This window comes from Hoplias malabaricus, chromosome Y, assembly GCF_029633855.1.
Source record: "Hoplias malabaricus isolate fHopMal1 chromosome Y, fHopMal1.hap1, whole genome shotgun sequence".
Lineage (NCBI taxonomy): Eukaryota > Metazoa > Chordata > Actinopteri > Characiformes > Erythrinidae > Hoplias > Hoplias malabaricus.
The window spans coordinates 83,868,978-83,886,788 of NC_089820.1; the positions used below are offsets into that span (position 1 = coordinate 83,868,978).

Here is a 17,811-nt window from a genome sequence, read left to right on the forward strand (position 1 = left end):
ATAACGAATAATTGCACATTGAAAGGCACAACCTTATCCCAGGTGTTTTCTGAGAGTGTACAGCAGCACTACACAATGAAGTAGAGTGAGGCGACTTGGCGATAGATGACTAACTCCTTACCCCAGTGGTGGAGTTGAGCTCAGCGAGGATGAAGAAGACATATTCTTGGCCCGGCTCCAACGCCCGATTGTCAAAACCACCGTAATCCAGCTGGTCCCCGAGGGTGAAGAATGCAGGCAGGTTAGAAGGGGTGAAGCGGGCAGTGATGTATGCCCTCCGCAGGTCCACCTGCCTCTGCCTTGGGTCACGCTGCTTCTGACTGATGTCCTTCAACAGCTGAGAGAGGAAAAACTCTTCTGAAACCAGCTCAAAACAACCAGCAGTCTCAAACACTGAACTTATTACGTATTAGGCGTTTGTCTTTATCTGAAATAACACAGAATACTTATCTTCTAAGTCCATGACGAGTGATAAACCTGCAGAAACCTCCCAGAAAGTGTCACGACCAACGATGTTAGTTGGAATAAGTTGTATACATGTGTAGGAGTGTTTCAGTGCTCAAGTAGTGCTCAGGAATTAGGGCTCTAATTGAGGTGGGGTCAGAATACATTCAGAAATCTTTGAGACCAGCTGGTCTTTGGAAATCGTAGTCTTTTCTGATGTTCTCTCTGTGTCTGCGTGGGTTTCCTCCGGGTGACTGTCTGTGAGGAGTGTGGTGTGTTCTCTCTGTGTCTGCGTGGGTTTCCTCCGGGTGACTGTCTGTGAAGAGTGTGGTGTGTTCTCTCTGTGTCTGTGTGGGTTTCCTCCGGGTGACTGTTTGTGAGGAGTGTGGTGTGTTCTCTCTGTGTCTGTGTGGGTTTCCTCCGGGTGAGTGGAGCTGATACCACGCAGTGGAAAAGCACCGTAAACGCGCCCGGTCTCTGTCTCGACTAAAACACTGTTACTGAGGCTTAATTCAGTTGTCACGATGGGCTTATTTAAGTATAATCTAGTCATGTGAATGGATACCTAGGGTAAATATATATATATAGACACGCCCACAGAAGAAAAGTGCTAGTCCATATTTTGGGGAAATAGCCTAATGCTATACCAAGTGCGTTCTAGGTTAACGCTGATACTGCTAGCCTAGCGTCTGCTCACGAGCTAATGAAGTGATATAAGTCATCTGGACACACTGAAATGTATCAGAAATCAGCCATTATGAATGTGCCTAACAGACATGTCTGAGTGAGAGAAGTTTTCATTACGAATTTCATTACTCAAGTGAACCAGGGATCCATGGAAATGTCAGCATCCACAAATCTATCTGTCCGTCTCCTCCCTCCCGCTCTCCCTTCAGGGCAGTAATTGATCTGTGCCTTGCGTGCGCAGAGTGTGTGCGTAGGCTAAAGTTCACAGCTCGGCGTTATGTCCGTCCTCATGTCATGTGCTAAAGCTGGCTGAAGCCTGACAGCACCCAGCACCCAGCTCTGCAGTACTGCCAGCCCAGCACTTATCCCCGCTCAGCTCCTCATCACTCCGCCCCAACAAACACACCCTGACAAGCGATTTCCACCCACCAGCAACGTCCCATCTGAGCTACAGCTGGAGTTCAGCGTCTCCGAGGGCTCGAGTGGACCTAATTATCCAGACACTAATGGACGGTGGATTAGTAAATTAGATTTTCAACAGAAACGCATTCTGTTCAGAAAACTGAGGATTAGCCAAACGCCACAAGCTCCAACGAGCTTCTTTTATAAGACGATGGCAAAGAATCTGAATCCCAAACTTTAAAGTTTAGACTAGAGTTGAATTAATAAGAAACTTTGAAATGAATATGTATAGAATCTGCTAAATCTTTGTTAATGTTTTGGGCGAAGGTCTGCAGAACGTTCTCTGAGTGGTTTGTGGTGGTCACAATGGTTTTAAAGCTTACCTCTTCCAAGTCCATCTCATCTGGGCTCTTCAGATGGCGGTTAACCCCCCTGCCTCTCTTCAGAGGGACCACTACCACATAGATATACCTACAGAGAGAGAGAGAGAGAGAGAGAGAGAGAGACGTGAGCTGGCTCTTCAAGCCTTTCATTAAGCAGGCCTACAGCAGAGCAATGGAGTCGGCTAATTAATGTTTTCAGTGCTGAACTCCCCAAGGAGCCGCTGAAATATAATAGCTGCTTCCAAGCCAGCGGACATAACCAGGAGCGCTGGCACATACAGGTGCATTTATATAATACTACACTTGACTCAACATATCAATTTGTCATCAGGCAAAACCCCCATTTAGCAGCCAGTGATAAGCACTGTATTTAGAACGGCTGGTGATTCCTGATTTTCAGACTCGGACCTCTGAGTTTGTAATAACCTTGAGTCACTGATTACTTACCGCAGACATCCAAAAGGAACATCTGAGCATTTTTCAGTCTGTTCCCCATTTTCTGGATCTGTATCTTACCATTAATTACTGCAATCAATTGAAGCAGTAAAGTCAACACATTTCACAGTTTTTTTATTTATTTTATTTTTCCCAAATTGCTTAAAGGAACACTATGTCATATTTTTACCGTAAAATTACAGCTTCAGAATCATTGTGATGCTACACTGAGCTGTAACAGGGAGAATAGAGCCTCTGTTGTTGCTACTCTGGGCTTAGAAACTGCACTATGTAACATATGGAGGAGGGTAGGAAACCTTGCTCTCCCCTCTTCGTTGATTTCAGGACAGTGATGTAAAAGTGATTTAAACTCTGCAGCTGTAGGTGGAGTTTGGGAGTGTGATTTTGTAAACATTCATTCATTCATTATCTGTAACCCTTATCCTGTTCAGGGTCGCGGTGGGTCCAGAGCCTACCTGGAATCATTGGGCGCAAGGTGGGCACACACCCTGGAGAGGGCGCCAGTCCTTCACAGGGCAACACACACACATTCACTCACACACTCACACCTACGGACATTTTGAGTCGCCAATCCACCTGCCAACGTGTGTTTTTGGACTGTTGGAGGAAACCGGAGCACCCGGAGGAAACCCACGCAGACACAGAGAGAACACACCACACTCCTCACAGACAGTCACCCGGAGGAAACCCACGCAGACACAGAGAGAACACACCACACTCCTCAAAGACAGTCACCCGGAGGAAACCCACGCAGACACAGGGAGAACACACCACACTCCTCAAAGACAGTCACCCGGAGGAAACCCACGCAGACACAGAGAGAACACATCACACTCCTCACAGACAGTCACCCGGAGGAAACCCACGCAGACACTGGGAGAACACACCACACTCCTCACAGACAGTCACCCGGAGGAAACCCACGCAGACACAGAGAGAACACACCACACTCCTCACAGACAGTCACCCGGAGGAAACCCACGCAGACACTGGGAGAACACACCACACTCCTCACAGACAGTCACCCGGAGGAAACCCACGCAGACACAGAGAGAACACACCACACTCCTCACAGACAGCCACCCGGAGGAAACCCACGCAGACACTGGGAGAACACACCACACTCCTCACAGACAGTCACCCAGAGAAAACCCACGCAGACACAGAGAGAACACACCACACTCCTCAAAGACAGTCACCCGGAGGAAACCCACGCAGACACAGAGAGAACACACCACACTCCTCACAGACAGTCACCCGGAGGAAACCCACGCAGACACTGGGAGAACACACCACACTCCTCACAGACAGTCACCCAGAGGAAACCCACACAGACACAGAGAGAACACACCACACTCCTCACAGACAGTCACCCGGAGGAAACCCACGCAGACACAGGGAGAACACACCACACTCCTCACAGACAGTCACCCGGAGGAAACCCACGCAGACACAGAGAGAACACACCACACTCCTCACAGACAGTCACCCGGAGGAAACCCACGCAGACACTGGGAGAACACACCACACTCCTCACAGGCAGTCACCCGGAGGAAACCCACGCAGACACAGAGAGAACACACCACACTCCTCACAGACAGTCACCCGGAGGAAACCCACGCAGACACTGGGAGAACACACCACACTCCTCACAGACAGTCACCCGGAGGAAACCCACGCAGACACAGAGAGAACACACCACACTCCTCACAGACAGTCACCCGGAGGAAACCCACGCAGACACTGGGAGAACACACCACACTCCTCACAGACAGTCACCCGGAGGAAACCCACGCAGACACAGAGAGAACACACCACACTCCTCACAGACAGTCACCCGGAGGAAACCCACGCAGACACAGAGAGAACACACCACACTCCTCACAGACAGTCACCCGGAGGAAACCCACGCAGACACTGGGAGAACACACCACACTCCTCACAGACAGTCACCCGGAGGAAACCCACGCAGACACAGAGAGAACACACCACACTCCTCACAGACAGTCACCCGGAGGAAACCCACGCAGACACTGGGAGAACACACCACACTCCTCACAGACAGTCACCCAGAGGAAACCCACGCAGACACAGAGAGAACACACCACACTCCTCACAGACAGTCACCCGGAGGAAACCCACGCAGACACAGAGAGAACACACCACACTCCTCACAGACAGTCACCCGGAGGAAACCCACGCAGACACTGGGAGAACACACCACACTCCTCACAGACAGTCACCCGGAGGAAACCCACGCAGACACAGAGAGAACACACCACACTCCTCACAGACAGTCACCCGGAGGAAACCCACGCAGACACAGAGAGAACACACCACACTCCTCACAGACAGTCACCTGGAGCAGGACTCGAACACACAACCTCTAGGACACTGGAGCTGTGACTGAGACACTTCCTGCTGCTCCACCGTGCCTCCCCTGGATTTTGTAAACAGGGCTCTTTTTTTTTTTTTCAATCCAAACACATGATTCACACAGCCACACAAAATAATTAGCAGAACACCTCAGATCTTTTGCAAAATGAAGCAATTCATTCAAAACTGTACAGGAATTTATAAAACCCTGATTTTTTCGCCATGTGGCGCACACAGGGTTAACAGGGTCTGATTCTGTTTGAACCAGCCACACACTGCGTTGCTCAATCTGAAACACATTTAACAACTCTGCTTGTTGTCAAATGAAATAGTCTGGGATTGATTTTCTTTAGAGAAACTGTACAAGTCTGAATTTAAAAAAAATAAAAAGGAACCCAATCATCTCTTCCCCTGGCTGCATCTGGCCATAACACTCCATCCACGTCACAGGCTCGACGCTCCCTCACAAGACAACAAGGAGAATCCATCCTTACACAGACCATGCATCGGTTTAGTGACAGGCCTCCTGTTTGACTGGAATGAGGAGCATGCTGACATGTAACCAGGGATCATTAACCCTCCACTGCCAGGCCAGACGAAAACCCTCCTCAGTGGGGTTAAAGAGGCGGGGTGAGGTGGGAGGTATGGGACTGAAAATGAACTAGTCTTGGACCAGAGCAGATCAGTGGACAGGTTCATTGTCCAAAACCACAGTGTATGTCGTCTGCTGTCTGCTCCGCATCCATTTGGTGTTCTCCTTCTCATCCTCTTCCTGAAACATTGTCTTCCATTTTCAGTTGAAGACAGATATTCTCATAAGTTGTATTTTTATAGCGCTTACGCCCGGTTAAACTCCCAAGCTCCTACAATTAACCTCTTTAGTGTCTGTAGTCTATACATTCCCATGGGAGCTTTACAATGGCAGTGTCTGATCTGTGAGTTCACAGGCATTTTGGAAGGTGGTACTGGAACTATATTTCTGTGTCTAAGTCAGAGTAGTGTGTTTAGTAGTTTGCAAAACACTATGTACTGTCTATAAATGCCCATAGACATTATTCTTCTTGCATTAAGGGCATAAGGTTTGTCCCAGTTTCTGGGTGCAGCAGGTAGTGTCTCTGTCACAGCTCCAGGGTCCTGGAGGTTGTGGGTTCGAGTCCCACTCCGGGTGACTGTCTGTGAGGAGTGTGGTGTGTTCTCTCTGTGTCTGCGTGGGTTTCCTCCGGGTGACTGTCTGTGAGGAGTGTGGTGTGTTCTCTCTGTGTCTGCGTGGGTTTCCTCCGGGTGATTGTCTGTGAGGAGTGTGTTGTGTTCTCTCTGTGTCTGCGTGGGTTTTCTTCCGGGTGACTGTCTGTGAGGAGTGTGGTGTGTTCTCTCTGTGTCTGCGTGGGTTTCCTCCGGGTGACTGTCTGTGAGGAGTGTGGTGTGTTCTCTCTGTGTCTGCGTGGGTTTTCTCCGGGTGATTGTCTGTGAGGAGTGTGGTGTGTTCTCTCTGTGTCTGCGTGGGTTTCCTCCGGGTGATTGTCTGTGAGGAGTGTGGTGTGTTCTCTCTGTGTCTGCGTGGGTTTCCTCCGGGTGACTGTCTGTGAGGAGTGTGGTGTGTTCTCTCTGTGTCTGCGTGGGTTTCCTCCGGGTGACTGTCTGTGAGGAGTGTGGTGTGTTCTCCCTGTGTCTGCGTGGGTTTCCTCCGGGTGACTGTCTGTGAGGAGTGTGGTGTGTTCTCTCTGTGTCTGCGTGGGTTTCCTCCTTCCTTTTATGAAAAATGATTTGTAGCAGTAGTGTTATTTTGCCCCTGGTAACTGCACATGAATTAAAGAAGTAGGAGATTGAGGTTGAGCTTGAAAAACAGTGAAGTATTCCTCCTGTGTAGAGTGTTGCTGCTCTGACTACAGCACTGATTACAGTGGAAGTGAATGCATTTCCAATAAGGAGTCATCCATGAGGACTTCGTCTGAACCTGTGCAAATAAAAGCAATGAAAGAATGATTAATCCTAACAGGCTCTTCTGGAGGATTGGATTGGATTATCTGGGATAACGCTGGAGTAGCAGAACAGGTCAGTTCTGGGAGGTTTCTGACCCACACAGCTCTGCTGGTATGTGATTTTTTCCCCCCCTCCGCAGTGTGATGGAGAGTATTTGTGATTTTTGCTGCTCAGCTCAGCATCAACAGGCAGGAAGCAGACAGCAATACAAACTGACCCGAGTCTGAATTATTAAAGGAGCAGGAACTGGACGAGGGCTTGGCATGTGTTTGTGTGTCTGTGTGTGTGTGTGAGGAGAGGAGTGTGTGGTTATGCATGATTGATGTGTGCGTGTGTGTGTGTGTGTGTGTGTGTGTGAGAGAGAGAGTGAGACAGACCATGTGCATTTTAGTGTCCTTGAGTGTGAGTGTGTGCATCCAATTGGACTTCAGTAACCTTGAGTGTGTGTGTGTGTGTGTGTGTGTGTGTGTGTGTGTGTGTGTGTGTAAACCTCAGTCCACTTGTCTAAACGATATGATGCGGTATGAAATCATAATTTGCTTATGCTTATATCATAGCTCTAATGAAGCAGCAGAATTGAATGTTCTTTAATCATGTGACTCTCTGTTTCCACCACACGTTGCTACGGGGACGTTATTAATAATGTATTATCCGATCTTAATTGTAACTGTAATATGTTAATATGGCATTAGAAATGTAATTATAATGCATTAGCATTAATTACAATCGTAATGTATTTTGGATGCATTATTTTGCAGCAGACTTTGCGTAGGGAGGACAGTTATATTAATGCACACACAGAGTTATACAATTAGTGTGACTAATACAACCATCATCAGACCTACAGATGGAAGGCAGTAGGAACAAAACAGGAGAAAAGTAAAGATTCAGAAGCGCACAGTTTCGTATATGACACATTAATTTTGTAATTACAGTGCACCCCAGACTCCCCACCCCCCACCCCCACAGATGCCTGAAAGTTTTTAGATCGAGTGCCACCCCGCGATCAAACCAAAGCCTCCAAGTGCCACCTTTGAGCGTTGGTGGTGTGTTCTCTCTGTGTCTGCGTGGGTTTCCTCCGGGTGCTCCGGTTTCCTCCCACAGTCCAAAAAAACACGTTGGTAGGTGGATTGGTGACTCAAAAGTGTCCGTAGGTGTGAGTGTGTGAGTGAATGTGTGAGTGTGTGTTGCCCTGTGAAGGACTGGCGCCCCCTCCAGGGTGTATTCCTTCTTTGCGCCCAATGATTCCAGGTAGGCTCTGGACCCACCGTGACCCTGAACTGGATAAGGGTTACAGACAATGAATGAATGAAACATACTGCTTTGGTAAATGCTATGCAACGTTTTGAAAGAAAGAAAAGAGAGTAGAAGTTAATTCAATATCAGTTTTGTGCTTTAAAAAAACTATAGGTGAAAAAGGCGCGGCACTTGGAGCAGGTTCTAACAGCAGCTCTCTGCGCTGGTATCAGGAGGTCAAGGAAGCGTGGTGTTAAACTGTGTTTTAGGACTCTAATGATGTGAGGAACGGCCATGTTGTTTTCCTTCAGCAGAGTGTTTTCTCGCTCTGTTTCTATCTATTTTCTCCTTCTGGGCACCGGAGTATTTCTTGGGGTTGGTCTCGGCTTGTTTTCCTCGTTTCCGCTTTGCCCTTTTGTAATAACGTCTAAATTGCACACGTCTGTCTCTAGCCATTGTTTACGTCCAGTGAGGAGCTGAAACAGGGCTTTCTTACATGGATTTCACAAACTCCTGGGGAATACTCGGTGGAAACCCGCAGGGAAACACATCCCCAGCCGTCACCGTCCGATGAAAAACACCTCAAACTCTCAGAATAGTGACTTTACAGGAGAAGGAAACAACTTCCTTAACTTTGAAAGGAAGTCAGTGTAAAATATTTTATTCCAAGTAATTCATTTTGAAATTCTGATAGAAAGTGGAGGACAGCTCCTGTGTTCAAGTGATCTAACGAACTAAACATCGACGACAATGGAGATACATGTTTATAATTTGGCAGAGACGATATGCACCATACTGAACACAGCACAGGGGGCGCCACTCCTGCGTTCTGTTTCCTAACGTGTGTATAAACTCAAGCAACACTGTCATTTTCAGAAATACAAAAAAAATGACTGCCAGGACGTCGGGTTTAAAGGCACTGAAGAGCTCAGTAGCTTTAAACGTGGCCCTGTCATTATGTGCATTGTTTGCCCTGATAACTCTGCCCCAGTCTAGTGTAAGTGCTATTACTGTGAAATGGAAGCAGCTCAGACACAAAGCAATAGACCAAGCAAAATCGCAGGGCTGAGCACTGAAGCATATGGCTCATAAAAAGTGCCTGTCTTCTGCCGCATCAGTCATTAGACTTCCAAACTGCCTCTGGAAACAACAATGGCACAAGGACTGTGAATTTTGAACTCTACGTAATAGGTTTCTGAGACAAATGAGCTGTGCCCAATGCCAAGCATCGGCTGGAGGGGTGTAAAGCACATATGTAGGTATGAGGATCGGGTGTCCACTAGTGGCGGATGCTGGTCTTTCAAGGAGGTGAAGCTCAGTTTCGGCCTACATCGTAAAATGTGTCGGTTTATTTATACGTAAATTCTACCCTTCGTTCCTTTTCAAGAAAATGCTCTTTGACCCTGTCGTACCAACAAGGCGTCTTTTCCAGGGACTTGACTAGTGTCCTCTCAATGGCCAGCAGAGCTAGGCTTAAACGGCCTTGGCCCATGTGAAGTGTGTCCGCCTGTGAGTGCTTTGTGACGGTGGAGGAGCTCAGCAGCACCCGCTGGACAGAAACTGCGATAGAAGTCAGAAAGAGTGATAGAAGTCAGTCTCCAAACACAAGCAGCTACAAAAAACCCACCAGAAATAGAAGCTCGATTTGTCACTAGTCGTTTTTAACAAAGAAAATGCCGCTAAGAGGATTAAGAAAGTCTCTGGTTCAACTCAGAACAGAATGAAAATGTAACGCTCCTACAGATCTTTACATCAAAGCATCGCTGATTCGCTCATTTCGCTGTCAATCAAAAAGGGATTCGGCCTCAGACAGATCATCCAATCATCATGCAGAAGCTGAGCGTCCGGGCCAGCCGAGGCCAGCCCACTGCCCCATAGACCCCAGAGACGCTGAGCGTCCGATGGGCGGGACAAAGCCCAGCATTTATCCTATGACTCGTCTCGTTTCGCTGCACTTCGCTGCTTGGCTATTGAACTCTGTGGACGCTGTTTAAAGCACTGTGAAGCTGCGGGAATGATTGAGAGGAAAGCCGTGTCTTTACCAGTGATAAGAAGCTGATTCTGAACAAAAGTTGAGCGCGTTGTAGTGTGTATTTATTCAGTGACATCACTTATTTTTTGACATTTTGAGCTTTTGAGCAGTCTTAGAGCAATCGCCTCTGGTGTCCACATACTTTTGGTCATGTAGTTTGGTCATCTGACATTTCTTAATATGCCATTATTAGATGAAGCTATTTTTAGGACTATTTACTCATTTTCCAAGCTGTCAAATGATCTTGATTAATTGCATTGTTTATTAGTAGCTTGTGAGAGGGTGGAAAGACATTTTTCAACATAATTAAAAAGTAAGTACATGAGTAATTAAGTAAATAAATAAATCACGAGTCCTCTGATTGAAGAAGTCACTCTTACACGTTCAGAAAGCAGTGTCTGCGCTGTGAGCACTCACCGGATGGTGGTCCTCGTGTCCAGGGAAGGCAGGATGATGGTGATGGTGGTCTCCGTCTCTCGGGCGTGGTCTATCTCCGGTCGAGTGATGACTATCGGTGGAGAGGTTTTGGCTGTGATGCGGTGCCTCAGGCCGCCCATGTTGCCCTCTGGGCTGGTGATTTTAAAGTCATAGCTAGTGTTGGGCTGCAGGTTGGGGATGACGGCCTTCCTCAAGCGAGCATCCACCTCCATCTTCTGACGATTGTACTCCACCTGAACACACGTTTACACTCGGCTTCACTTGTGAAGTTTTAAAGTAAAACCATCTGCACAGGTTTTAACATCAAGCCATCAGTGATTTACTTTTCATTTTATCAAACAGCCATTATCTAACCCCTAGTGGCTTGGAGGTCACAGAGATACTGTATTAAACCACTGGTAAACCTGGCTGCCCCCATGTGGGGGACCCGCTCTATGGAGCATAAATCATGAACCTCAAAATTTAGAGATGTAACCAGTCACAAAGCTCTACAGAGTAAAGTCACCAGTGGTAAATCAACACTGTTAGTTGTTAAATTATTAGACAAACAGTTTAATTTAACACTGGTGAATTTACTGTGTACAGATACGTTCATGAATATTACAAGAAAATAGTGTATTCATCACTAAAACTGAATGAAACAAACTGAATTCACAGATTAAATTAACGAAAATAAATTAATCAAAACCCACCACTGGTGCCGAATAAAACCTGTGGTTATGAGTTGGTAGGGGATCATTAAAATGTGTAATAACTTTCAATTCTACAGGGTTGAGAGTAAAAAAAAGCCAGATATAAACAGTTTCTATTAAACGTGTTACCAAGTAAAGATACTGAACTTTGGCTGAGTTTTATATTCAGCACCTGTAGCAGACAAACACAACCACGACTCACATTACTAACCATTCTGTAATATCTCAAACAATCAGGCATGAAATAGGGCTTTCTCATTCTTATTCCAGTCTGTGAATAACATCAATAAATGTATCCTAAAACAGAATTAGGCAACCCTAATATAATGATAGCCCAGGCCATAAATTGGGTGTAACTAATGTTTTTTTGTTTTTCCCAAATGCATTGAAAGTACTCTAGATTGATGATAATTGCTTACAGCCGTGTAAAGGTAATGTATAATGAAGCAAACAACAGTCTCCCATTGGCACTACTGAACTGATTTATGTGCTTCCAAACAGAACACAGTCAGATAAGACAGAACTTTATTAATCCCAGAGGAAACTGCAGAGCTGCAGCAGAACTGGAGAAATACAACTGATATATAATAAAAGCTCAAAAAAAAAGAGAGAGAGGAACAGGCTCCATGGTTTTACAGATGTACGTGTGAATGATAGTGAGTATGTAAATATGAATTAAAGAGTGTGGTGTGTTCACCCTGTGTCTGCGTGGGTTTTCTCTGGGTGACTGTCTGTGAGGAGTGTGGTGTGTTCTCCCTGTGTCTGCGTGGGTTTCCTCTGGGTGACTGTCTGTGAGGAGTGTGGTGTGTTCTCCCTGTGTCTGCGTGGGTTTCCTCCGGGTGACTGTCTGTGAGGAGTGTGATGTGTTCTCCCTGTGTCTGCGTGGGTTTCCTCCGGGTGACTGTCTGTGAGGAGTGTGGTGTGTTCTCCCTGTGTCTGCGTAGGTTTCCTCCGGGTGACTGTCTGTGAGGAGTGTGGTGTGTTCTCCCTGTGTCTGCGTGGGTTTCCTCCGGGTGACTGTCTGTGTGGAGTGTGGTGTGTTCTCCCTGTGTCTGCGTAGGTTTCCTCCGGTTGACTGTCTGTGAGGAGTGTGGTGTGTTCTCTCTGTGTCTGCATGGGTTTCCTCCGGGTGACTGTCTGTGAGGAGTGTGGTGTGTTCTCTCTGTGTCTGCGTGGGTTTCCTCCGGGTGACTGTCTGTGAGGAGTGTGGTGTGTTCTCTCTGTGTCTGCGTGGGTTTCCTCCGGGTGACTGTCTGTGAGGAGTGTGGTGTGTTCTCCCTGTGTCTGCGTAGGTTTCCTCCGGGTGACTGTCTGTGAGGAGTGTGGTGTGTTCTCCCAGTGTCTGCGTGGGTTTCCTCCGGGTGACTGTCTGTGAGGAGTGTGATGTGTTCTCTCTGTGTCTGTGTGGGTTTCCTCCGGGTGACTGTCTGTGAGGAGTGTGGTGTGTTCTCTCTGTGTCTGCGTGGGTTTCCTCCGGGTGACTGTCTGTGAGGAGTGTGGTGTGTTCTCCCTGTGTCTGCGTGGGTTTCCTCCGGGTGACTGTCTGTGAGGAGTGTGATGTGTTCTCTCTGTGTCTGTGTGGGTTTCCTCCGAGTGACTGTCTGTGAGGAGTGTGGTGTGTTCTCCCTGTGTCTGCGTGGGTTTCCTCCGGGTGACTGTCTGTGAGGAGTGTGGTGTGTTCCTCCCACGCTCCAAAAACCCACATTGGTAGGTGGATTGGTGACTGAAAAGTCTGAGTGTATGAGTGAAAGTGTGGACTGGCGCCCCCTCCAGGGTGTGTTCCCACCTTGCGCCCAATTATTCCAGGTAGACTCCGGACCCACTGTGACCCTGAACTGGACAAGCTCTCACAGAGAATGAGTTTTTTTGTTTTGGGTGATTATAAAAACACTAGAATATGAATTTATTTTTTTTTTTTTTTCTTATCTCACTTTGGCTTTAATTTAGTGTTGGAAAACAGAAAATGGAAAGAAATGTAAATTTTTATTGTTTTATTACACTGTGACGTAATGGTGATACTTACAGTGAAGCGGTAGGGGGAGCTGTTCTCAGTGAACTCCCATGTCAGCAACACACTCGTCTTGGTGGCCAGATTCACAGAGAAGTTCCTGGGCACGTCTGTCCACAGAGAGCGAGAGAGCGAGAGAGAGCGAGAGAGAGAGAGAGAGAGAGCGAGAAGCAAATTAACCTCCATTAATCAAACACTAACTGCGTACACGTCAGTGTGAATAAACGAGGGTGAGGAAATATTAAGAGTCGCAGACATCAGGGCTGTGTGTGGGCTCCAGGCTCCGGCAGGCAGCAGTGCAGGGAATTCTGGGAACAGAGAAGGTGTGAGCATGACGGTAACAGTTGGTCGGATGTGGAGGGCCACATATGTCACCATGGCGACGTTCCAGAGAGAGCTGGCCTAGATTCCTCACCAAGGTTTTTGAGAGGAGTTTGAGTAGCTGAGATGGACATCAGGCGAAACAGTGAGGATGTGCGTCAATGGAAAAATGCCAAATCTGAGAGTGCCACACAACATACTGGAGTCGGGGGGTGGGGGGAGGGGAGTTAAATAAATACTCCAGTGTTTCTCAATCTGCTGCTGATGAAGTAACTGCACGTTGGCTTCTTTTGTGAATGTGTGTCAATGCGATGGATTTTTTTGACCTTCTGTTTCAAGATTATTGTCTGTGGGACCCAGAGAAGTGCAGCAGTTACAGATTGCGTTGAACAACTGGAGTATCTCTTTAAGGCATATGAATCAGTATAGGGAAACATCTGGAGTAAGAAGTCCGCACAGATCTACCATCGCTCAAAACCTACCGACACAACAGACTGGACTGGGAATTGGAGAGAGCTAAAGGAAAGTCGTGAAAACAAACGAGAGCAAAAACAGCCTCAGACCTACCATTTTTGACTCACCTTTAGATTCCATACCCATCAAGGACTCAAGACTTGCTTTCGTTTTCTTTTTCCCCACTTACCTCTATAATCACGGCCTAGCGACTGTTACCTGTGTATCTAAGTGTCCTGGGCACGTAGGGGAAGGGTTGATTGTGGAGGTAGGTGGAGTTGGAGGTGGAGGTGGAGGTGGTGATTTTCTCTCATCCACAGGACAGGGTACAGGAGCATCATAAACATGAGGAAAACCCTGAGTATCTGAGGGGGCCAAAGGCTGAACACATCGTACAATACTGTGCAAAAGTCCTACACCAGCCAGGGATATTGATTACAGCTGCTGCTTTCACTTCTAGGCAGTGTGTGTGTGTCCTTTTGCTTGAAAAAAGCTGCCTATAACACTCCACAACACTGGGTTTAAGTCACAAGGCTATATTCATTCTTGCAATAAATATCGAAAAAAAGAAAAAAAAGTACCCACCGAGACTATTCCAAATCAAGGTAATTATCCTTGTGACCATCAATAAGGCTGTGTTCAGCAGGGTCAAGTAATGCATTTGGTCAATAATCTCATTAGGGCTACATTTAATGCAATTAGTCCTTCATTTGTGTGACACGTTTTCATGCCGAGAAGATTTGTAAAGAGTTGATGAAAAAAAAAAGCTGCTGTACATTTTAAGAACTGAAAAACACAGCATGAAAGTCTTTTTTTACTGTTATTAAAAACTCTGAATATGGTGTTAATTTCGCTAAAGAAATCTATGACCGGTTGACGACCTGTTTTTCGCATCGAAAACTAGAGCAAAACTCAATTCAAATCATAAGACGAATACTTTTTCGTGTTTAGTATTTTGTGTCAACGTCTAAAAGTGAATGAAAATGTGAGAAAAACGGCCTGTTATCATTGATTTAAAAACAAAATCACAAGGAACTAAAAACAGGAAGTTGCTCCGACTGTTTGCTGTTGTCACGGCAACAAGAGCGGCCATTCAGGACAGTGGAGAGGAGCGTTTCTTCTGGGAGACACTGCTATCAACTGTATGTCAATGATTCAAAGAGTTGTAAAAACAAACTTAGCTTTCAAGAAAACTTAAAATGTTAAATAAATGCCACATGTATTAAAAAATAATAATAAAAGTGGCCTTATTTATTCCAAATTGTGGATGTTGTCGTTTTTGAAATGTAACTGTTTTTAAGTTATTGTTTATATAATAAATAATAGCTCTAAAATAGTAAAACCTTTAAAATTACGTGACAAAATGAATGTATTTTTTAATTACAAATGTTTTTCCTTCTAATTAAATCTAATTACTACAATAATTTAAAAACTAATACACATTTTAGTCAAAGGGCTAAGACTAAAACTAACTCTACACCAGCTGCTGAAATGAACACTGATGTGCACTGAGTAGTGAAGGCTACAAGTTACTCAAAGACGCAGACACTGGGTCACAGGCTGCTTTTAAAACGTCTTGCAGCACTGCGAGTTCCTCCAGAATAATCTACAGCACTGTTGGGTGTGTGTAAAATGTGTGGCTCTCAATCAGATCAAAGTTCCAAGCACCAAAAGGGTCATAGATATTATACATTAATTCTTGTGCTTGTTTCAGCTTAAGACCTTTGCGCAGTATTGTAGGTTAAAATGGTTTATAGGTTATTCGTTAATAAAAAGGCCCAGATTTCTAACCTCAGCCCCGGTCAGAGAGCTGTGTACCTGTGTCGAAGGCAGCGGTTCTGTAGCGCACTCGTGGGCTGAACGGGCCAGAGCCTGCTTTACTGTGGGCACAAACGCTCACGTCATACTCTCGGTCTGGACTGAGGCCGTGGATGGTGTAGCTGGTGTCCTGGGACATCAGCATGATTTGTCGTGGCTCCTGAGGATTGTCCGCCTCTCCGTAGGCGACCGTGTAGCCGGTGATAACACTGCGTTTACCCTGCTCCGGGAGCAGCCAGGAAAACTGCAGAGAGCAGCAGGTGGCGTTAGCAGTCTCTGAAAGTAGTGGGAAGACGGCCGGAGGGTTTTCAGGCACGCTTAGCTCCTCCTGGGCCTCCGGGCCGTAACCCGAACGCCCTCTAATGGACAGGAGAAACAGGTAGGTGGCACCAGGGAGAAGGTCAGGCACAATGTACTGCCGCTCCCCAGACTTAAGGTCAATGGAAAAGGACGGGGTGTCGTTCTTCAGGCCATAGGTCAAACGGAAGCCTAGAATGCCTGACAGAGGGATGGATCTGTTTTGAGGCATCCAGGACACCATCACTGATGTCTCCTCTATCAACTGGACAGAGAAGGACGGAGGGTCAGGAACTGAGAGAGAGAGACAGAAAGAGACAGAAAATCACTGTTTTTACCTTAAAATAACAGCTTTAATATAACTGTGATGTTCCATTGAGCTTTAATAGGGAGAATAGAGCTGCTGCTGTTGCTGCTCTGGGCTCAGCGCTACAGAATCCGCACTATATACCTTTTGGAGGCAGGCAAGGAATTACCCCCCACCCCTTAATTTCAGAACAGTGCTTTAAAATTAAACTAAACTCAGTAACTGTAGAGGAGCCCAGGAGCAAAAATACCAACTCCTACCTAGTGTTGCTTTAAATATTTACGGCCAATTTGTGCTTCTGCTTTGAACTTACGGTGTAAGCACTGCATAGGCCCTGTGTAGATTAGTTTCTTTCCTGGCACTTTGTTTTAATGAGTACAGTAGGATTAACTGTAAATAGTGCCCTTCACAGATCACAAAACGAACACTTCTGCTTCGCTACGGTTTGTACTACACAGTGTGGAGGGAGTATTTGAGATTCAGCCCTGGTGTTTTGGCAATGAAAAGACGCAGACACGGCAGTGCACAAGTGTAAAGACAACGGTGTAGGCTCAGCGCTGAGTCAACACAGAAGAATGAATCGGCCTTTAGTCTTTACAAATCACCCTCTTTAGTTCTGTAGATTTGAGTCACACTTCTCGTCAGAACCATCACACACTTGCCACTACACAAGTCTGTGTGAGACTACTGTGGGCTACGTAACCGCAAACAGATGTGATTTCTGAAAGTGTGTGACACACAAATACTAGAATACTTGCTATCACAGCCTATAAAAAGTAAGGGTTCAGTTCCAACCTCAGGACAAAACCCCACTGTTCGTTCTGTTTAAGAAGCTTTAGATACGACTCCTAACGCTGCATTCACCTATAACATCTATAACATTATGAAATTAAAAGTCAGTCAGGAACAGAGCATCTGCCCAGTGCCACAAATGAACGTGAACAAACAAAATGAATAAAAAATGACAGTATTCCAGAATAATATTTAAAAACATTCTGACCATTGAGTAATGTGTAAAAAAACATCCCTTTTCCTTTAAAAACTGAACTTTTATTCACTGGCAGAAATTCTAAAAAGAAACCCTTGTTGCCATGACAATCACCATTTGAGCGTATTATAAAGCAGAGGAGCTGCTTTCCTCCCTCATGCGGATCTTGAAGAGGATTAGAGACGTGTGCAGGGGGGGGAACCTACCCCAACAAATACAGACAATCTAGGAAAACCTTGGAAAATAACGAAAAGGCAATTTTACAGTCTGCCCTTGGTCTGGGCGCCATGGATAAGCTCTCCACAGCTGTTCAGGCTGCACACTCTGTTTTTAAAGACAGGAGGAAATACAGGACCTTAGTAAATGCTGAATGGCTATAGTCTCTCTCTCTCTCTCTCTCTCTCTCTCTCTCTCTCACACACACACACACACACACACACGCTGATTGCAAGCGCCCTCTGAAATACACAAAAACTGACATTTCCGAGTTCCG

At 46.2% G+C, this 17,811-nt stretch overlaps 1 protein-coding gene across 11 annotated transcripts in view; it reads right to left on the reverse strand.

The window, feature by feature from the left end:
- Positions 1-17,811, reverse strand: part of LOC136677641 (receptor-type tyrosine-protein phosphatase S-like) — a 178,030-nt gene that overhangs the window by 36,179 nt on the left and 124,040 nt on the right. For 10 of the 11 annotated variants that reach the window (XR_010796386.1, XM_066655229.1, XM_066655222.1 and 7 more), the window contains 4 exons: positions 13,150-13,244; positions 10,414-10,667; positions 1,917-2,004; positions 122-337 (listed from right to left, as the gene is read on the reverse strand). Coding sequence is in view for 10 of the 11 variants with exons in the window: in XM_066655229.1 (XP_066511326.1) it covers positions 122-337; positions 1,917-2,004; positions 10,414-10,667; positions 13,150-13,244 (653 nt within the window). In the remaining variant the exon portion in view is untranslated. Of the gene's footprint in view, positions 1-121; positions 338-1,916; positions 2,005-10,413; positions 10,668-13,149; positions 13,245-15,726; positions 16,318-17,811 lie in introns of all 11 variants that reach the window. The other variant, XM_066655228.1, reaches the window with a different exon arrangement.